The sequence below is a fragment of the Neopelma chrysocephalum genome, unplaced genomic scaffold, assembly GCF_003984885.1.
Source record: "Neopelma chrysocephalum unplaced genomic scaffold, ASM398488v2 Primary Assembly neopelma1_96688, whole genome shotgun sequence".
Classification (NCBI taxonomy): Eukaryota; Metazoa; Chordata; class Aves; order Passeriformes; family Pipridae; genus Neopelma; species Neopelma chrysocephalum.
Genome location: NW_020925333.1, coordinates 718,555 through 741,568, shown reverse-complemented (window position 1 = coordinate 741,568; position 23,014 = coordinate 718,555). Strand labels below are relative to the sequence as shown.

Below are 23,014 nucleotides of genomic sequence, written 5' to 3'. Positions count from 1 at the left end.
TTCACTCAAATACTCCAAATACTCAAATTTTTAATCTGTTGAATGCCTACCCAATCTTTTAAACTTGGTGACTAACTTCCCCAAATTTTTATGTTCATATAGCAGCTACAGAACCACAAATGTATCCCTTAAAATGATTAGATCACTTTCTTTTCATTTTGTTGGTACCCAGATGAAATCAAAATCTTTCAATATTAATCTTGGCATGCAGGGCAAATTTTTCAGTATCTTGATAGTGACATGAAACTTCTGCTGCAATGAACTAGGCAGGTTCTGCTGATAAAACTGGGAGATTTGCCAGTATTCAGATGTTAGGGTGGAGCAGATTCAGCATAATGTTGTGTGCACATTTCTTGATCAGTTTGAAGCCTTCCCTTTCTCCCCCCACCAAAAAAAATCTATCCCTGAATCCATTTCCTGTTGAATTATCTGTCCCTGCACTGCACTGAACCAGGCAGTCATTGTTTGCTTTTGTTTGCAAAGAACCTGAAACAAAAGATCTGACCAGGGAGACACGTCCCACTGTCCAGGGAAAATACCTTTAATACTTTTTTCCTGATTATTTCATCAAACAGTTATATCTCAACATTTATTTCACTACCTGTGAGGGTTAAATCTTTGAAAGGTAATTAATGAAGAAAGAGGAGTGAAAGATGTAGAAATTAGGGAGGAAGTGCTTAACAACATTAGACAGGATCAGAGGAATATTTAACAGGAGACTGAGTTTAGAGAATTGGCCATTTTTCCTTTCCTGGCAGTTGGGTTGATATATTTTGTAGAAAGTGTCAATAATGTTAAATAATAATAATCAATGAAAATAATATCATATAGTGTGCTATATTCAACAGGAAATTTTTTTGTAGTGAATGAGAATGTATTGTATTTGTCATTGTATTTACTATTTGTAGGAATATTTTTTAAAAATGTTTGTAGAGATGAATTTGCCACTTGAGATGATTATAAACACGGCAGAGAAGAACACCCAAAAACATTATAAAGATTGGATCACTAGCAGATGCTTCACTCCTAAAACATTTCCAGGTGATTTTAAAAGGAAGTACAAGTGAGTAGAAAATTGCCATTCTCTGTATCAGAAAGATTTCCTTTCTCAGGCCGAGTCAGTCTCCACATTACAACATAAAGCAATAATGCAAATATTTTGGGTACGTATGGCACGGGAATTCTGCCCTTGATTTATACCCATTCCGTCCTGTTGACCTTAGCCATATATTTATTATCTCGAAAACAGTGTGACTTGGTCACTGGCAAGATTCTTTCTGCTTGGCCCTTGTGCATTGGAGGTGCACAGCCGTAGCTTCAAGAGCAGACTATGTCCATGGAAGTTGTCTGATTTCCCCATGCACAGTGACAACCTCTGGAGCTGCCCTGCAAGGTCTGCGACAGAGGCAGAGAGACCCTGTGCAGGGGAATATAGTGCTGCAGTGAGGTGGGAAAAGTGGTATCAAAATGAACCCTTCTAGTGTAAAAGTTGACAACAAAATTAAATTTGACACACACACAAAAAAATAGAACCGTGGAGACAGTTTTCAACAAAATGTTCCCATCTTAGGGAACCCAGGAGCTGGCTGGCCATGGATAAGTCACCAGCTGAGTTTGTTATGTTCCTCTCCCCATCTGTTTGCCATGTTTTCATCTTGTACCAATTTGTTTGCACAGAGAACGTTCTGGAGAAGTAGCAAAGGTCAAGTGATAAATCTGCCTCTTTCCCTCTCCTTTAGCTGCAGATGCTTACATGTTTGCAGGAATTTCCGTTGTTATAAACTTCTACAGAAAGAAATGTTGTGAGAGACAGCATATTTGAAGGCTAGCCTGTGTTTGTGTTATCTCCTGAATCTTTGTAGAGTGCAATGTGTCCTTTGGGTCCCTTCATCAGAGGTGTGTGTTTCCATTTGGGCACAGACATCAGCAAGGTCTGTTTCAAAGAGGCTGTGAGGCAGCTCTTGAGCTAGCAGGAATTCTTTGGATGGGAATTGGAGCCAAAAAAGGATGTGTACAGGAAAATTGAAAACACTACTAAGTGAGCATGTGGAAGGAAGCAATGTTAACAGTTTTCATTTGGAAAACACTATATATTTTCATTTTGGCCCAGGCATCAAAAGCTTAGAGGAGGGGAGCAATGGAAGAGTAGCCAAAATAAATGCTCTACTGTCGACCAGGAAATGGTGGTGGAGGGTGACTTAAGATAGTCTGTTTAGCCGTCATTACATCTTGTGGATTTGTCTGATTTTGTTTTTATTTTTAGTAAGACAATGAAATACTCGTGTCCTATGTACCACTGCAGGAGCCAGGCAGCTGGGAGCTGTTGCTTTGTGACTGCATTTGCAAGCTGGCACAAAACAATGGAACCTCAGTGATCAATAAATCTTGTATTGACTGGTAAAAAAAAACATACATTAACTTTGGCATTTCCTTCCAATTGAAAATAAACAAATACAAAATGCCTGCCTTGTGCTATAATTTTCATTCAAAGACTGTTGGAGACATTTGCAGCTAGTCCTGTGTAAACACTGGTAGATTCAGGGAGCACTTGAAGGTTACTTCCTGTAATAAATATCACAAGGACACTAAATAATTTTCTCTGAAAGCAATTTCTGTCCCTATTTTGCTTTCATAAACTTTAATTTTAATATTTTGGGTGACCTAGCATGAATACTTACATTTTTGTTTTGTTTGCATTTGTTTAGCTTCTCATTCTGTTTTCTCTTTGATAAGAAGAGGCCACTTTTAGAGAAAGTGGAAATGGTGTGAAAACATCAGAATACTCTCTCAAAGTAGACCAGCCCTTTCTGATGTCCCTTTGTGCATGAACCTAAAACTTTTGATACCAAACTGCCATGTGAATGGTTATACTGGTTTCAGATGAATTATAATGCACTTAGAGAAGCATTTATTGGCAGCTGGCTTCTAGTATGAATCAGGAGTTAACCATGCATTGTCGAAAGACAGACATAGGAAAGCTGTTGCAAAATATAGGTCATGTTCTCTGCATGATTGTTCTGTGGGTTTTGGGTTGTCTTTGTGGTTGGTTGGAGTGGTTTTTTGTTGTTGTTGTTGTTGTTTGTTTGGTTTGGTTTGGTTTGTTTGTTTGTTTTTACAGTTTCTTTGGTTTTTTTCCCTAAAGAGGAGACTTTGGATGCAGATTTCCCTGTGTGTGTGGATTAACCTGATTACCTGGGAGATCAAAGATTAGATTCTCATCTTGCTAATGCTTGTTTGAAGTGACTTACTGGCATTAGAGCACAAGCTCTTAGAAATAAATCAGGATCTTTCCCACTGTTGCAACGTATTGCTTTATACAGCCACACAGGCGATATAAAGCAGGTGCAGGTAATAGACCTCCACTTGAAAGCTATGAACCGAAATCCATGAAACAGATAAATAGACCTGGATTTGTCAATCAGTCCTGTGAGTAACCTCCTTGGCTTTATAAGCAAAATCTGAATATTGAGTTTGTATGATTGCCCAGTTTTGATATCACATGCTTCACAGCTTAGTAATGGTTGATTGCACAGTCTGGTCCTTTAAGAGTGAAGGGTTTCAGTGATGACTTAGTAGACTTCTATCTCATTTATTTGTGTATTTTCCAGGAAAGTTTAAAGGCAGTTAATTGGTACAGCGAGCTTTAATTATTTATGATCTGGTCTTTGTTTGATCCTCAAGGCCAGACCTTGACAGCAATTGGACGGTAATAAGAGAGCAGATCCAGATGGACTCCATGGTTCTCAAGGGACTTCTCCCAAACACCAAGTATCAGTTTGCCGTCCGAGCAGCAAACTCCTATGGATCAAGCCCTGCCAGTACACCGAGTGACATCATCCGAACGTTCAGTGAGTAGAAGCAGCATTTTTCAGTTAAAGCTATATAAAAATAAAGTATATCTGCAAATCAGTTGTATCTGGGGCAGTTTGTGGAGGTCTGCTGATGGAAAAAGTTGCTCTACAAGCACAGGTACCCCCAGTCTGACACCATTCGGTCCTGTCTGAGGAGCTTGCAGCACCTTGTGAAAGTCAAGCTACGAACAAAGATCTGAAAAGAGCCAGGCAGCAGTGCTCTCATGCCATTTCTCTGCTCTGGAGGTCATTGCCAGATATTTTTGGATCACTACTTACTGACTTTTGTGCTGGTATCATGCAGAACTGATAAGTGAATATCATAGGGAGAAATGGGAGAGACAAGTCTATTGTTCGTCTTTTTTTCTGTTCTTTGAAACTGAATCTTATATATGACATTTATAATTTCAGCAACTCAGAAAGACCGAATCAAACCTGCACTGTTTTCTAGGGATGAAGGCTCTGAAATGACTAAGCACAATCATGAATGTAATTATATAAGGAAGTAAACATCCCTTTCTGATCAGAGGCTGCATAGCAAAAATTTTAGATGAAAATGCATTCAAATATATCAAAATCCCAACTTGTGAACTGTTATATTTACATTTGTGTAGCAATGTAGGCTATGCACATTGCAGTAAGTATGGGTCCAGCTGCTGCTGGCCTTCCTTGGTATACAATTCTCTGCCAGTGCTGGTGTGTCTCTGGACTGACTTTGAGGGGCTGTTGCGCCTCATCACACCCAAAGTCATAGCTTGTATGCGAGGATCCTGACCAAGCCAACACAGAGGGTGTTGGGAATCGTGCAAATCACATCTTTCGAATGGAGAAAACTAATGCCACAAAGAGAAATAATGGACGAAAGGGAGCCCAAACCGGCAAGTTATGGGAACTATCTGGGCTATATCCCTAAGGTTTCAAATTTTTATATAAAAAAGTGTATCAGTACTTCTAAGTTCCAGTTTTGAAGGCATACCATAAAAGAAAATGCCTGAATAAAATTTGAGCAGATTAATGAATTATAAAAAAGAGCAGAAAAACTGACTTATTTTCTTTTCTCCCTCCTCGCTTGCGAATCAACTCTAACTAACTAACAGAAAATGAGCAGTGAATATTTAGGTAGGACTGTGAGCTCTGCAAGAAGATTTTGCATGCTGCAGAAATGTGGACAACATGCTTAGTGATCCAGCAGTTTGACTCTCTAAGGATTTATTTCTAAATTGCCTCCTTATCTCAGAATCCTTTTTTTCACTGACTCTTATAAGGTAGTTTCCATTCTTTTTATTCCTCTGTCATAAATTCAGTCACTTAAACAGTTGGCATGTAGTTTGCTAGGGCTGCTGAACTTGCAAGTTTAAATTCTGAAGTAAATGTTTGTGAAAACTCTGAAGGTGCAGTGTATTCTGGGGTTCCTCCTTCCCTTGATCCTCCAGGATCAGCTCCTGCTGCCTCAGGCACACACATGTGCTTCTTGGTGTTTTGTTTATCTTTGGATGTAGGTGATTGCATCCTTTGGTCAGAAAAGATAAAGTGTTTAGCTCTGTTAATAAGGGTGGAATAGTCTTCATGCTCTGCTTATTACTGCAGTAGTCCAGAGAAGGCACCTTGACTTTGGAAACTTCATGTTCTGCAGAGGCCTGGATTTCTGTCATTAGAACTTGGAATCAAATTCACAACCTGTGTGTATAAGCACTGATTTCTGGAGAGGTTCACAGGGGACGTGAGCTTGGTTCTTTGGGCCTGGATCAGATCTGAAAAGTCAATTTATTATGCATGTTTCACATCTCTCTGAACGGGCTTAAAAATTCTGTGCTGGTCCAAGGCAGGCACGTGGGTACTGCAGTGGCTGAGAGGTTGGTCTCCCTGCACTAAGGGGCTAGCAGGACTTGGGCAGAGACCCTCATGAGGGGGCAGAGCTCCTGCAACATAGGACCGTGTCGTGTCTGTGATGTGTTCCAGCCTCGCATCAGATCACTTGTACTTGGAGCTACTTTGGCAAAGTCTGGGCCATTTGCAAATGCAAGTGTTGTTCCTTTGCCAGTCTGCTCCAGGTTTACAGGGTGGATTTTGAAAATAGGCTTAAAAACTGTGCATTGCCACTATGCATGAAAGCCTGTGTCACCTTGTGGATACCTGTCCTCACAATAACTAGCTTTTTGCAGAGCAAGGAGTGGTGTTCAAAGGTATTGGAGGATGCATGCCTTTAGAAATAAATTCTGTGGCTTTCTGGAAGGGGGAGTGTAGCTGAGATGATAGTGTAGATGACAGCAGCTCTCACTTGTCTTTAGTTGTGATGTCTATGTAGGAGACTGGTTTGATGTTAACCAGATACCCAAGTACGTTGTGCATTAGTAGAAAAGCTGAACTTCTGCTGTGAAAAAATGCTCTTGATTAAAGCTGTGCATAGCCTGAACATTTAATTTTCCCCAAAGCACTAAAAAACCTTGAAGAATGATTTAAACCACTGACAAGTTTCTTGAAACAAACAAAAAAAAGCATGCTAAACTCAAGGGCAACCAACTTACTCCTAATTTACATTATGTATCTGAAGGCATTTTCCCACTTCTAGTAGTAAGAAAGCCCAGTTCTTTGGACCAGTTAATGACTCACTTCAGTTGCTCAGGCATAAGTGTTCAGCATATTTGAGGTCCTCTGGGATCCGTGGTTTTCAGCAGTCACTGCACGATGTGCCTCCCAGGCATCTCACAGACACCTGATAATCCTCTGGGAATGTCTCAGGTAATGCATCTCAGGTGGCACCAGTTGCTTGACAGTCTCAAAGTGCCAGCACCTATTGTTGCCGAAAAGGCGTCAGACAGTTGGCATCTCTGAAACTGATGCATCTTTATTCTTCAGGGTACATATCCTAAGAATTACTGTCTTCATTATTACCACAGTTCCTCCTCCAATCTAAACAGTGAAACATGCCACATGCCATAGATTTTTGATGCTATTTTTCTGACTGCCTGTGTATTCTTGAGAAATACCTGAAATATTTCAGGAAGCTGGCAGAAGTTCATGCAATATCTGGCTCCTTTGCATTACACTTAGTTCACATACGGCTGGCACCTAAGTACCTTAGTGTGTTTGGATTTCAAGAATTTGTAGCTTTATGCTTGTATATACTGGATGTTTGTGCCTGACTTGAAATAATTAGTGCTTTTCTAATGCTTATTTCAAATGAATAATAAATTCCCAGCATTACCTCAAATGCAGTGGAACTTCAGGGTCTGTGTTGCCTTGCACAGATTTTCTTGCAGCTCTTCTAGGAAGGCTGAGGCAGAGATGAGTCCACACTACTTGGGGATATTTTCTGCTGGGGCTTATCTTGTTCTCACAGGTAATTCTCTCATTTTGTTTTTAAAAGGTAGGTGGCTTTGCAGTACTCCTGACTGCATTGTTTCAGTTCTGTGTAGGAAAACATTGTCTTTATTTGCTCCTCTAAAGGGATGTCACCTAATGTGACAGACCTCCCAGGGTCCTTGAAAATAGAACATGTGGCCTTGATTATAAGCAGTTACCCACTTACCTAGTAAAAAATATATACTTGGTTTATTGCTCCATTTTCAGGGATGAAAGAGAGGGCAAGTTTCCTCAAGGGCTCTCATTTATTTGTGATTTGGTTTCATTAATTTTTTTCTAGACAGAAATGATGTAATAAATCAGTTTTTTGTTGCCTTTCTTAATTACAGTTGTATGTTGTGGGTATTTCACTTATAAGGTTGTTGGGGTTTTGTTAAGTCAGATCTTTCAATGTGTCAAGGACAATTCACTGGAAATTTAAAAGTTGCATATGCTCAATTTAGAAACAACAAATAAACTCTCCCAAAGAATCAAACAAAGTGTCATCACCTGCATTGCTTAAATACCCTTCACCTCCTTGGGAAACAGATGGGGTTTGCACTGTGTTTGGAAGGTCACCAGCCTTGGGCTTTGCCAGACCGACAGAGGAAGTGTCTTCTGTTAAAAATACCCTCCTGCTTGTCTCCACAGAAAACATGACAGAAGTGTCTGCTTAGTTGGGGCACATCCCTTCCTCTGGTCCTGGCTGTCACCGCCAGGCTCACTCTGAGCCAGGCGTTGGCACAGGTGCTTAAATATTCTGTACGGAGCTGGAATGTGTCAGCTGCAGCTCAGGCACAGGAAAAGGGCAGTCTCTGGGGCCCAAACCTTGATTTAAATGATAGTGATATGTCTTAGAGAAAGCAAATGGAGAAGGTTTTCCACAGAACTGTTTCCCACTGATCTCCAAAGGCTTTGCGAAAGCAGTGTTGGTAGTTATAGGGACAGGGGCAAAAAGCAAAGGACAGGCCAAGTGATATGCAGCATCTCACTGTGAGTCACTGAGAAGCACAAAAGTCAGATTAAAATACTCTTGATGTGTATTTGATTTAGACCTGTGAAGGGTTCTGCCTGAAGGCAGTAAGTCTCTTAACACTTCCATTCAACCTGCCCATGTTGCAGTGCCCCCTGCTCTGCCTCCTACACTCTCTTGTGTCTCATCAGCATGCTGGTGGCAACCTAATGACCAAAACAAAAGTTTATGTGGCTTTCTACTTGTTTTGAGAAAGATTTCTTTAATATAACTTAATCCCTGATTATTTGGAAAGAGGCTATGGTTCATGACCCCCACGAGTTTTTCAATTAATTATAGAACAGGATTATGGGACCTAGTAGAGGGTCTTAATCAGACTTCATCTCCTTCCACACTCTAACATATTTAATTAAATATAGCGTGCTTATAATCTCTGCAGTCATTGTTTTGGTATTTGCAGAGTACCACTTTGCTTAATTGTCCCTGATTTGCCACCCATTATGAGATGAACACTCCACCAAAGCACCACAGTGCTCTTAAGAAATGGGCTGATGTGGGGGTTTCTCTACAAAAGGACCTGTTAATTTCTTTCATTTTGTTTGTCTTGTAGTTTTATTGCATCATATCACATGTGACTGTCATGTCATGTCCAGTGAGCAAAAGCCAAGGGTAAGGAAGAACAATGCAACTGAGAAGCCAATGGGTTGACGTCTCATCATTTGTGTGTGTACTTGCCTGTATAAGGACATAATCAGAAGCAAGTGCATTCCATGACTGCATTGCTCCTAGATGCATTACGAGTTACCCAAACTGCTCACAGATCAGAGGGTAGAGCAATGAAGGGTGTGCTGGCTGAAACTCAGATAGGTAGAGCCAGGAAGGGGTAAAACTGGAGATTTGGGGCAATGCTAAGAGACCTGTGGATACTAGGACACCTTCTGAAGTTACATTTTTCTGGTGGCGCTAAACTTACATCCTGAAGGTCTTTGAAGAGAGGCCTCAGAGCAGTCTTTTCACCAGACACAATAAGTCACCTTCTTTGCTCTCTCCAGGCTCCAAATGTTGTACCAGTTCAATAATGTGAAAGGAGTCATTGTCTGGTTTAAAATAGTGGGTACATTTCGTCTCCCAGGGTCTTCTGTTGGAAAAGCATGGAACATTTTGATCTTCCAGATTAAAGTAGCACACCTGCTGCCTGGGGAACTGCCAACCTCTCCTACGTTACCATGTCTCATTGCATGCTGGTAGTTATTAATGTACTTTAGTGATAACTCAAATCAGGAGAGTTACACTTCTGTAAAACTGGCATGGCATTAAAATCATGTCCATACCTGTAAGCGTGCGTATCTGGATGTAAATTTGAGACCTAACATTTTCCTGTGTATGAATATAAAGATATTAATATATAGAATATATTAAATATATTCATATAAGGTATTCATGAAGATATGACACTCTTATTGAACCTACATCCCACTAAGCCAATAGAAAGTTTGACTAAAAAGAGAAAATATGACAGCATTTCGACTATAACAGATGTTGTTGTAGGTTATGACTTCTAAGTTAGAAAATGGAGTTTGTGTATCACAGCTTGTTTGAATACAGATTGGATTGTTTGCCCTGACAAATGATTGTGATTTTTCCTCTCTTTTTCCAAATTATCTTTTGGCTTTCACTGCTCTTAGGTAAATTACAGTTTCATTTAATAGAAGAACTAAATTAGCTCTGAAATACTTTCAGGTACATAATACAAAGGCAATTAGAAATAGCACAGACTTGACTTAAAAGAAATACTCTTCTAATGAGTTGAAAATTGCTGCATTTGCTGGGAGCTGAGTTAATGCTAGGTTCTGCTTCTTTGATATAGTTTCTCTTAAACTGCAAATCATATTTGTAATGTTTATGTTTGAAGTTTTACATAGAGAAATTTCTTTGTAGAAATGCATTCTTATAGAATGCTGTTTCCAAAGAAGGGGATTCTGATGCAGTTATGTGTAGATGCACCTGGATTAGACGATCATCATAGGTCCCTTCCAACAGAATAATTTTCTATTCTACTCTACTCTAGTCTTCCTATGTTCCTACCTGGAGTAAAATTGTCCTGGAAAGTGATTAACCAAAGTGACTGTAAAAGTGAATATGAGGAGTAAGGACTTTTGTTCACATTGTGATAATACCTGTTGTTTTCAATATGTTGGAATTCATTCCAGTGGTTGCAGGATTGGGACCAGTTCATAAATGTGCAGTCTGATTCTCTAACAGTAGTTCCTTGCCTGTGCATTGACAGTCACTAGCAGAAGTAATCTGGATGTAGCTCATCCAGTTTGCCTCATCTCATTACCAGTCATAAAGCTAAGAGTTCTCTGCTCAGCTTATTTGGTAGAACTTGGTGCTGAATGTTTATTGTACAGCTAAACTGTATTACTTACAGATGACTGGCTTTACATGCTAGAGTGGAAAGACTTATCCATATTCTGTCCTAGTCTAGCATGCTGTTTTAGTTGCAAGTGTGTATGCCTCATTACCTCTACTCATTTCCCTCCCATTTCTCTGTATGCTGATGTAACATGTAAACCCCATTGATAAGTAACTCCCACAGAGTGTACGGAGTGTGGCCAGTGAGCCACATCACATATCTGGTGCACATACGCTTGATTTCCTAACTGTCTGCTGGGATTTCTGGGTTGCAGTCACAGCAAAGGAAAAAAGAGTACAAAAAGATTTAGATAAGTGCACTCCCGCCCGTATCAGGTCAGTGAAATACTTTTGCTTTATTGTCCACCGGGGTGAGAGACGACTGACCCCAGTCAGACTGACTCAAGCAGCCCAATAGCACTGGGTGCACACTGTTCCTTCTGAAAGTTTGCTGAGCCTCGTTAGCTTTCTCTGGCTCCTTTGGGTTGTTTAGTACTGGTAGTGAAGTACTTCTCACTACCATCAAGTGGCATTTTCTGAGTCTCCTTTCCACAGACAGGCAGTGCCTAGCAAGACTTTGCATCTCTGCATGTTGCAGTGTAAAGGACCTGGTAACTACCAGAAAATATGGACATCTTGTGACTGCTAAAATAAACAAACAGCTGTGGTCAGCTCCGTACAGAGCCTTTGTAAAGCAAGGGTTACCTATGCTGTTTATAAGTGATGACAAAATACTTTATGGAAAAGGCAGATATATGAGTCTGTTGTTTTAATGGTTAGAAAATGTCTGTCTGTTTTTAACCTTGCTGAAATGATAAGTAACTGTAGTGATGTGGTTGCTTTTACTATATTTCTTCATGACTTCTAATAAATTTTAATAGCTAAAAAGTGCAAATCAATGTTTAAGTAGAATTTGCACTGTAAAGTGCAGAAAAGTACAAATATTTTCTGTGAGGATACTCTTACTGTTAAAATTGTCCGTTCCCAGCCCAGAGTCCTTCGTTGCAGAGTTCAGCGCTCCAGGGAGAGACAGAAGCAGATTATGTACATGAAAAACACATGGTCATAGAATCATAGAATATCCTGTGGTGTGAGGGACCAACAAGGATAATTAAGTCCAACTCCTGGCTCTGCACAGGACAATCCCAATAAATGCACGATGTGCCTGAAAGTGCTGTCCAAACGCTTCTTGGACTCTGTCAGGCTTGGTGCTGTGACCACTTCCCTGGGAAGCCTGTTCCCAAGCCCAACTACCCTCTGAGTTAAGATGTTTTTGCATGTTTCATTTTTCAAGGTGCTAAATTCCATTTTAAAAAATAGTCTAACAATACACTTAGGACTTATTTGGTTGCCAGTAGGGCAGATGCAGAACTGTGTATTTACAAAAGGGAAAAGCTTGACCTAAAAACTATTTAGTCACTAAAATGTTGTCCATGATGAAAAAGCTCAGAAATTTTGTCCTGGAAGAATGATGAATAAAAGTCAGTTTGCAGAGGGAGAATGGAGCTTTGCCTGCTTTGTTTGTTTAATCACCTAAAAAGTGACTTAATGGAGGCCTTCCCTCTGTTTTAAGTTATGTGGACGTCACTTGGACAGCATCTCCCGTCTTCAGACTGACACTTGCATTGTCTGTACAGGATGAACAGTAATGTTACTTCAGATTTAACTGTTGTGAATTGGGGGGTGGTAAGGTCTGAATTGCTGTGTGTAAAGAGAAAAAATATATGAACTGAATGTGCCAGTTATGTCTTTTTAGGCTCTGAAGAATTAGGAAGTGGAAGCTATGGGCATCGGTACATCACAGACACAGTGACTGGTGATGGTGATGGATTTGATGTTGATGATTCAGACTATGACATTTATATAGAAGAGGTAAATTTCAAGATTTCATTTTGGCACTTCTGTTTTCTTTATAGTCTTGATATTTTAAAGTGTCCAGTCCTGTCAGGTAATTTAATATCTGATATTATATGCTCTGACATAGTGATGTGGTTCCTTCATTTTCTTTGTTGAGGGTGAGTTTGTTTCCTCAGATCTGTATCTTGAAAGGTATTTATTTCATTTCCCTATAGCATTTTAGGTTTTACTGAATTGGCGTTTCTTTATTTCCTTTCAGCTCAGACCGCTTCCTGCTATTAAAGGAAGTAACAGAAAATTCCTGGTCAAAACTAAGGTTGCGCCAGGGTCTAGTTCCAGGCTCCTGTCCCGGGTCCTTACAACCACTTCTGAACCCACTACTTCCACTCCCACCACCACACGACCTTCCACCACAGCGAGGGCGACCACAGCTTGGGGAGCAAGGAGGGGCAGCATGTCCTCTGTCTCGCGGCTCTTTGACCTGTCCTGCGACGAGGCCGTGTGCTCTGTGGACAGCTTCTGCATCAATGACTACGACCGGGGCGGCTCCCGCTGCCACTGCAACTTGGGGAAAGGAGGAGAGACCTGTGCAGAAGGTAAGGTGTCTGTGTGCCTGCTGCTGCTGGCTCCTCTTTGTCTGAAGCAAGCAGTGGCTTTCCAATGAACCAACGAAAGTGCACTTTGGAAGCCGCCAGCTGGGCTTAATGGATCCCTAAGGATAGCACCAACTTCCACATCCCATTTCAGACATCATCCCCTTTTCTTCTTTTTCCTTGGTTAGGGGGAAAATGTTATTCTTTAATAAAGTTGAATGCAGAACCTGTGTGAAGGTACACAGGGGAGGTTAATCCTCCTTCCCCCTAAGAGTGAGGGGGTGATGAAGCCACGTATGTTGGTAGTCACCTGGGTGTGACAGGGTCCATCGTGGCATCCACAGCTTCCAGCAGAGACATTCAGCCCTCCTTTCACACTTGCCTTTTGTCACCAGCTGGAGCCCTGAACCACCCCCATTTCCAATGTGGTCTGCTGGATGATGCTGGTCCTGCAGGAGGGATGTGAGTCAGAGCTCCTGTTGTAAAAATACCACCAAAGGAGGCTTTCCCCATTGTCTGCAGGGCAGAAGTGCTGGAGTGGTAACCCCAGCACTCATGTCAGGCAGACAGGGGAAAGAGAGGAATAAAACCCTCTTCCCAGTTCAGAAAGCATGACCTGCAGTCTGGGTGTATTTCTTCTGGTCAGGACTTGCCACCCATCCTTTTGCCTTCTTTTAAGGCATCTGAGCCAGGACAAGAGCTTGCTGAGCTGAAGGAGGCCGTCCTGCTTCTTTTTCCCTTGTTGTCTTCTTGATCTCTCCCTTTGGAAACCTAAACTCGCCCTTTAGCAGGGTTAATGCTGAGCAGATCACCTGGTAAGCCAGTCCAGCTTCCTCACCATGCCATAAGCAGGTTACACTTTTCCCCCCCAGAGTAATTTTTCTTCTGATTTGGCAACCAAGGGGTCAGATGAATCCCAGAGCTCACGCAAAGAAAGTGTCCTCTTGGTTATAGTGGTGCTACCCCTCCTGCCAAAAAAAGAGCTGATCTGTTCATCCCTCTGCATGCTCATCTGACCTGCCAAGACCCTGCCACACAGCAGAGCACCAGGGACACATGTGTCTTCAACATGGTGATGTTAGACCTTCGTGATGCACAGTGTCATGTGTCAGGGTTACAGACACTGAGAGTGTTTTATCTTCTTCAAACTGGAGTGCTAGAGCAAAGAGATCTCATTCTGAAAACAATCTGTTGTGACTCAGCGACATGAAACAGCTGCAGATGTGATTTTAGGCCTTGATCAAGTATGAAGAGTTGAGGATTTATTTGAACTGACATAGCTGTATACAACTTGCAGAGCGGGTTTGTTAACATCAGTCCAAACCCACCATTTTTCACTGGGGAGTGTGTTATTCCTTAGTAAGTGGTAGCACCATGGGCCAATATTCCTTTGTACTGAATTTCTCTTCAGCAGCCAGTATTGTTAAATAGTATATTAATCTGAATTGAAATAGACTTCACAATCAACAGCTGCATGGCACTCTGGTCCAGTCAGTTCTGCTTGTGATCAGGGCTTGCTGTCTGCTGATGTTGCATTCAGGTTTATAGCACTGGGCCTCTTCACCTCAGCCTAAAATGTACGCCTTGCAAACAAAAAAGCTGAGAGAACTGTATCCAGATGCAAATACACAAGAAAAACACGCTCAGTATTCAAATAGCTAAGAGAAATAGGACTCCTCATTGGACTTAAATCTGCCACAAAAATAAGAATTCAGGCCTGAAACTGTGGCTGTCCTTAGTGCCTCTTAGGGAAATTAGCTGCAAAGGGAGCAGTAAGATATGTCTGATTTTCATTGTCTCTCAGGGTCAGGGAATAGCATAAGGGTGAGCAATGATAATGCCAGTGGACAAGACCAATGAGAAGAGCCACTGTTGCAACCAGGGATGGAGAGATGCCTGCAGGGACCCTCTTTTCCCCATCACTCTCTTCAGCCTCTGCCCTGAGCTGACTTGAGGGAAGTGCTGGAAGCTGCTGGGCTGTTATGAGACATCCAGTGATTCTCCAGATGCTCGATGCAGCAGCTATGGAGCAGCAGTGACTAATGCAGTCTTGAATCTAGCCATACTTCCGGCATATGTTTTTGTAATCCTGCCAAACAGAAAATTACTTTGTTCTCTCTTTGTTAAATGAATTCTTAAAAGAAGATAAATACAAAATTGATAGGTTCTGTCTTCTGTAACAAGGATGAAAATCTGCAGAAATTTTCTCTGAAGCCTGTGATTAAACTGTTGAACAGTATTTGGCCCTCAGTATCCTGTTTCTTTCCAAGTTCACCAGGTCCTTGGGAATAAAGGAATTAGTTGTGAAAAGTGGTGGGAGGACAAGGCAAGAGGTTAACTGATTGTTGACTGCTGCTGAATAATGGTCTCTGGAGGAACTCTTCCTTTCATTTCCACCTGATGTTATCTAGTACTAAATGCGTATATCGATTTTTATATGGGAAAAAGCTGCTAAATAACAGGCTTCTCTCTTTGCTTTTCAGACATCAGCATCCAGTATCCTCAGTTCTCTGGCTACTCATATATCACCTTTGAACCACTGAAAAAATCCTACCAGACGTTTCAAATTACCCTTGAGTTCAGGGTAAGTTTGAGCAATTCCAAGCTCACATAGGAGTTTTAAATTTTATTTACTTATTCTGATGCAGTGGACAATAGCAAAATAACAGCTTCAGTATAGCTTGTAATGTAATTGTGGAACCTGTACATAACCTTCATCTGTAAAGATCTGGCTTAACCTTCAGTGAATGTAAATTAAGTTTGTAAGCATTTAAAATGTTTGCATCCGTTATTGTAGGCACTGCATGAGAGAATCCCTGGGACTAGTAATACTGGTATTGTGGACTAGCAGGCATGTACGTTGGCAAGGTTATAGTCACGTGAAAGAGCTACAGGCTGAAGTACCCACAGAATTTTTGTGAATTGGAGTTTGGAAGTGGCATGCAGTATCTTTGCTTAAAAGAAACTATCATCCTGTCATACAGAGCAAAACACTCTATCCTGTATTTAGAGCTCCTCTTCCATCCTCCAGGATTTAAGTGGACATTATTTTCCATCTGTGAAGTTTGGGACACCAGCTAATATATTCAGGATACCTTACTACTTAAAATACAGGTCTAAAATCCCACGCTGCCTTGGGTTAATTCTGTTTAGGGACAGAACTGGTAGGGCTGCCTGTAGGGAGGGTGGCCGAGCTCTTGGATGCACCCCTACTCCCACATAAAGGCAGACTCACCAGCTTCACAGCCTGGGTGTGAGACTGTCACTAGAGCAGCAGCAGTCTGTTGCCTTATGTGGTGATGTAACACTCCTCTGGCAATTTGTCACTTCAAAATGCAGGATGGCTGCAAAAAGTCGCTGTGTCAGCTGTTATGCACATATGGAGAAATGCTACCAGCATGGGTTGTTCATCTTGAAGAGTGTCAGGCTCACAGAACATGTAAAGTAGGGTATATGTATTCATGTTCAGTAAGTCTGATGTGTCTACACTTAACAGGCTTGCTAGGACATTCTTGCTAGACTTTGTGCTCAGAAGTCTCACATGGGACATGTGTGACAGTCTTTGGTACTTTCAGGCTTTTTTTACAGTATGATAGTATCATACTGTAAGTAGATGGTCTTAAACCACTTAAGGCAGTGATTTTCTAGGTTCAGGGTTTAAAATTGATCAACCAGTTTCTGATTCTGCAAGTTAAAAACTCGATCTGAAAAATGCTGACCCTTTCTAGAGAAAAGTTCCCCACTGCTGCTTGCTTTTGTCTGTTACCATGAGGCTTAGACTTTGATTTTTTGTGTTGATACAATGATTGCAGGCTGAATCAGAAGATGGTTTGCTGCTATACTGTGGAGAAAATGAACATGGTCGGGGTGATTTTATGTCACTGGCAATCATCCGGCGTAGCCTCCAGTTCAGGTAAAACTTCCATCCTAAATCTGATGTAAAGAGAAGGAGCCATTTCTGCCTCCTGGGACTGCTATATGTGATGAATATCTGCAGTGTCTTTGACTTCTGCTCCATGCAGTGCACAAAATGGACAATGTAATTTAATTTAAAAGTTCTTTAATACTTTTTTCTCTCATCCTTCTTTAGTGTGTGACCTTGTTCCCTGTTGAACTGTTTTATTCAGACCTCAGTGTAAAGGCAAAATGATGTTTTCTTCAAGACATTAGTCTGGGGCTCATTTCTATGTTATCAAAAGTCCCAGTGAGCCGCTGTATTTGCTGAGGTGATGGTATATCGAGGGGTGCATAGTCAATGTTTTTGTTTTGCAGCAAAAGACTTGCAGATAATGTATGAAAATCCAGCATTTAATACCACAAAGGGGCCAGGAACTTCATTTTGTATTGCTTGTTTAGATGAGAGTTGCAGGTTTTTTAAATGAAGGCGAGGGTTTCTTGCAGTCCAATGGATATGAAGCATGTGAAAGAGTATCTCCAGGATCTCCTTACTTGGGAGAGCGAGTACTTTGAAAACGGGGAATAACAAAGTGGGTGATGTGCCTTAGGTAGTGTTTCTGTTCACCTGCACTGCATGCAAATGGGCAAAGTGGCACATTTTGTGCGCAATCAGCTCCACAGAGACTCTCCTGGAGCTCTCCTTTTCAATGACTACTGAGTTTCAAATACAGTAGCTGAGTTATTAATGTAGCACTGCCTTTCACCAGGTAGCTAGAAAAATTCCCAGGAGAAATTACTGTGATAGCAGGAACTCAGATTGTAATACCCTCCATCTTAAAACAGTTTCAGCTGTTCACAAACTTTGCAATGCAGTTGGTATGGCCAGAGAATGCAAATCTTCTCCATGGTAGGAAGACAGATGATGAAGTTTGAAACTTAGAACAGATATACTAGACCTGTTGTCCAGTTTTCCTGTGCTTATATGCAGTGTGGAACAGAGAGGTTCCCAAGTGCAAAAGGAATATTTGGAGTCTAAAAATGACTTTTCGTTATTTGATTGTGAGATTGTCACCTTGCCCTCTCTATCTCCTGCTCCCAGGTTCAACTGTGGCACTGGAGTTGGAGTCATAACAAGTGAAAACAAAATCAAGCTGGGGAACTGGCACAGTGTCACATTGTTCAGAGATGGGGTGAACGGCTGGCTCAGGATGGACAACAATGCTCCCGTGACAGGAAAATCTCAGGTTGGTGATCCTGCCCCTGCAGCTCAACCTTGGGCCGTCTTAAAGTTATGATGACAACTTTTTTCTTGCTACCAGAAGTCTGATTAGATTTAGAAAGTGCATTTTTATTTATCAGTATTGGGATACTTAGTGAACTAGTACCAGTGTACAGATACTCTTCCAAATATGTAGTCTAGAAATCACAAAGATAAATATCCCCAAATCCCACTACAGTTTTCCTGTTGTCTTCCATGCTTGCTCTGCCACCCTTCTGCTACTCTTTGCTAGTCTCAGATAGAGGCTGCTGTTAGAAGTTTACCAGATTGTTCAGCTGCTGTCCCTGCTTGCTTTCTTTTTTAGCCTTAGAGAGCTGCTCTGCTTCTTCAGACATAAAAACTAGATCCACATGGGCATGAAAGTATATATATTTATGTATAATATGTATATACCCACACAAGGTTTGTATACAGAAGTGTAATTAGATGCATATCCTGGAGACAGATTTAAACAGAGTAATGGAAATAGACATTCTGCCCTGACTTATGTTAACACCAGTAAGTTCATACAAGGCTTACAGGGTAAAATATAATAGAGGAAGATGCCTTGACTTGCTCATCTATGGCCAGAAAACAGAAGTGAAATTAGGCACTGGAAGAAAAGGTAGTTTCAAATTGTTTCAGATGCCTTTCCTTTGATGGCCACTATTAGCATGCCATTCCTAGCCCTGAAAAAAAGCAGCTTCAGTCATCTTATTACTGTACACTTTCATGTGCAAGCACTGAAGGGGAAAAGAATTGCACTGCATTGAGTTCATCAGCTGGAAATGACAGAGAAAAGAATTTCAATGTCTGTCGTATTGCTCTCTGTTTCCAATGCTACACATAGGGCGCATGTGAATCAGGAGATATGTGTACAGTTTCTGCAGTGAACTGTGCAAGTGAACACCTGCAGACTCAATAAGTTCAGCTTATTTAGCCAGGTAAACATAGGCTATGGTGATATAATTTATTGTTTTAAACACTATGGGGGCAGGACAGAGGTGAAAAATCCAGAAAGCTTTTAAACTAAAGGTCAGTACTGTCTCAAGCACACATTGGTTAAAACTGACCCCGAATAACTGGGAATATTGAGTGTTTTCTTCTAAAGGTCAGTGAAGTTTTGTAGCAACTGCTGGGGAGGAGGCAAAAGATGTATCTTGATCAATTTGTGGAGGGAACTGTTACTCCATTGCCAAAAATAGCATAGAGTTTGATTCAATGGTCCAAAAAGGTTCTATTGCTTTTTGACATGTTTTTTCTTTCCTGTGCACTGTAGCAGTGCTAGTAAACTTGTCTGTGTACATTTCTGTAGGCTTGTTAATGCCCCCCCAAAAAGGTGGGCACTAAATTTAGCACTGGCAAAGTGAGCAGAACCCTTCTCAAGTGGTAATTTTATTGACTTTTGCCTTTTCTTGTTTGTTTGGTTTTTTTTACTCTTGTTTTTTGTCATTTCATTATTATTCAATGGTAAACACTTGCTAGTTTCTGTCCAAAAGGCAATATCACATTAGTCTCTGTCCCTCAGGGCTTAATGTTTAGAAGACAAACAATTTTGGCAAAAGTAAAGGAAGAAATTGTAGCAAAAGTCATATCACAATCTCTCCTCAAAACATAGTGATTTTTAAGTTTGTTATTGTGCTTGTAGTACTCTGATAGATGCAGGTGCAAAAAAGTTAATTTAAAATGGTAGACTGATTTGAGGAATGACTGATGGAGAGGAATTACAAGTGAGCAACCCACTTATTCCCTGACACAATTCTTTGTGGAAGAAGAAAAAATTGATTGTAATGACTGTGGCTTAATAAGTTGTCCTGTGTTACGTCTGTTATACAGAGTGTTGTGCTCTGTTTTCCCTGCAGGGCCAATACAGTAAAATTACGTTCCAGACTCCCTTCTACGTTGGCGGTGCTCCCAGTGTGTACTGGCTGGTCAGGGCCACAGGCACCAACCGTGGCTTTCAGGGCTGCGTCCAGTCACTCAGCATCAATGGAAAGATAGTTGATATGAGACCCTGGCCATTAGGGAAAGCTCTCAGTGGTGCTGATGTCGGTAAGTGTAATGGTATGGGGTTCTTTCATCAGTGATTAACCAGGGGTTACTTTTTAGCCTGTTGAAACAATGGTCCAGGTTTGATGGATGTAAGGTGCGGTCTTTGTTTTTTACCTGGTTTTATTCTGTGCACATTACTTGTGGTGTGTCTATAGTAGAATGCACAGTAGAATCACACTGCACAAGTAAATTTTTTGTGGACAGAGTTATTGTGCATAACAAATAGTAAAACAATATCTAATGAGCAAACAGTGATCTCCATGCTGCTGATGTTACGTTTGCACCAATATTTCTGCCAGCATCTCTCAGGATGCTTCTTCATGCTCCTGACTGACATGGTCATGTCATCAGAAATCAATAGCGTGTACGCTGAGGTTGTATTTGAAACTATATGGATCTGACAAAATGTGTTTTGCCTAAAGATACCATTGCGCTTGTCCAAAACAGTACATGGATATCTCAGACCCACAGCAGCACTGTGGCTGTTACAGAGGGCTTTTCCCCATTAAACCCCATCACTGCTGAAGCAAATAGGCTTTCCTGACTACCATCCATTGTTTTACTTTCCAGAGTCACGGTATAATTTAAAATAGCTTGGAATAAATACTTTCAGCAGCTTTGTGAAGTGGTATTATAGCATTGTCTCCCCTTCACAGATTAGAAGATGGAGAACTAGGGAAGCTAATTGACTAGTCCTGTCTTACTTACTCATCTATTTCATCTGTGTAATGGGAACTTAAAAAAACCCCAGGACAATAAAATCCTTGCTTTAATGACCTCCCAATCTAAACAGTTTAAGAGTAAGCCCAAGTCGGAGAGCAAGTGGTAAAGGCAAGAAATAGATCTCATATCACTGAACTCTCTGTGCCATGCTTCAACCACAAAGTCATCTTTCTTCTCTTCTTAGCTGTGCATTTGGCATCTCAAGAAGGAAGCGACTAATGAGAAACTTCTTAACAATTGCTCTGTATTCTCTAGATACCAAGATCAAACTTCTGTGGAATATAGGGGGAGAACAGAGTGGCCCAAGAAACAGTTGCTGAAAAGAGTAAGACTTTGGAAGCAGAGTGTAATTTCACGATAGAGTGAGAATCTATGGACTTTAGATAGATGAAAACCCTGCTGAAGTTCCCTGAGCCCTAATCTCTATGGGCTTTTGGGTTGCAGCTAGCTTTATTCCCATCCATGAATGCTCCACATACTACTGCATTAACAATCAACATCAATGAAAACAAATGCTGTGTTCTGCCATGTGTGACTTGAAACTGAGTGATAAAGCCTTACTGTCCTTATGTGACTGCACACATTCATATGACACTGTACCAGAAGAGACTTGCAAACAATAGGTCATGTAAGTTAAACGCAAAAAACCTGCAAGTAAACTCTACTAGGGTCTGGGGATGACTTTTGCTAGCCAGTCTTTTTTTTTTGTTGTTTTCTTTCTGTTGGCAAAATGTATATAAATCAGAGGTGCTGTGGCACATGGATCACAGAATTGAGGGTGGGGAGGAGGGGGGACCATCCTGCCCCTGTGCCGCCTCTGCTGGCTATAGCAGAAGTCCCATTGGACAGTGAGCTAAGGGGCTGGCAGGGGAGGCAGGGCTTGTGGTTCAGAGCAGGCACAGCAGGACCCTGGACTCCTGCTGCAGCTTCTCTCCTTCTTCATCTGCCATTGCAGCCAAACATATGCAGCCATCAGACTCGCGATTTGCCTCTTCAGTGTAGTCGCCTGTGCTGGCCCAAAGGTTGTGGTGATAAGTCACTGACATAGTGGGAGAGCAGCCTGTCCTTAAATACCAAGACTACTCCAGTTCAAGCTGTTTCTCACACCAGTGATCCTGTGACTTGTCCTATTACTGTTACCTTCCTTGTCCTTTTCTGTTTCTCAACGACTTTAACTTTACTGTTTGACCATACTACCAGCACTGATTAAGAGTGCAGCAACTGCAGCAAAGATCAGCATTGTCTTAGTTTTCTGTTCTGTCTTCACACTTGATACATCGAGATCCTTGTTTACACACAGGTCTTGGCTCTGTTTCATTATCTATAAAATAGAGCTAGTCCTAATCACTTCTGTTAGTGTCACGATAATTGATGAATATGTGAGGGATCTGAGACAAGATAGCTGTCCTGCTTTAGTTCACTTGTGGCCATTACAATGCAGACTAGAAGGGAGAAACATAGGTCAATGACCACTGTGAGCATCCCTGCTCCCATGGCTGGGAGTGGGGCAGACATAATTGTCCCCTTCCACAGAGAAGGAACATTTGTTTCTCTTACGAGGGACTTGTATATTTTGTTTGTGCTCCTCAAGTTAGCCCTGGAGCCCTGTGTCATGACTGCTGTACACAGACTTTTCCTCCATACAATGAAAAATGGGCTGGCGAGAGATTTTTAGATGTGCAATATGAGACAAGTCTGGTCTGGCAGGGGGTTGTACCAGGTGACCTGAGAGCTGTTACTACCTCTGTCCCGAGTCAGTGAGAAAAGGTTATTTTCCACTGCTGACAGCAGAGTGATCAGGATGAACCAGCACATCAGCCACTGACATCTGCATACTTGTCTGTGGTTTTCTTTCTGGCTATGGGATGGGAATTCAAACTGTAAAGTTGGGGCTGTACTAGCACCAGTGCCTTATTGAAGATGTGTAAAATCCTGGTCTGGAGACCATCCTTACAATCAGAATGCTGTATTTTAAAAAAACCCAAATATTGCAATAGTTTTGTAAGACTTCTCTCAGTCATCTGAAGTAACAAAACCATTCCCCAGTGTCTAT

The 23,014-nt window shown here is 41.3% G+C and overlaps 1 protein-coding gene across 2 annotated transcripts in view; it reads left to right on the top strand.

Moving 5' to 3' along the window:
* Nucleotides 1-23,014, top strand: part of EGFLAM (EGF like, fibronectin type III and laminin G domains) — a 73,761-nt gene that overhangs the window by 27,689 nt on the left and 23,058 nt on the right. For both annotated transcript variants that reach the window (XM_027709154.1, XM_027709155.1), the window contains exons 7-13: nt 3,682-3,848; nt 12,338-12,453; nt 12,698-13,034; nt 15,515-15,615; nt 16,844-16,944; nt 18,028-18,172; nt 20,049-20,238. In XM_027709154.1, the coding sequence (XP_027564955.1) occupies nt 3,682-3,848; nt 12,338-12,453; nt 12,698-13,034; nt 15,515-15,615; nt 16,844-16,944; nt 18,028-18,172; nt 20,049-20,238 (1,157 nt within the window). The remainder of the gene's footprint in view (nt 1-3,681; nt 3,849-12,337; nt 12,454-12,697; nt 13,035-15,514; nt 15,616-16,843; nt 16,945-18,027; nt 18,173-20,048; nt 20,239-23,014) is intronic.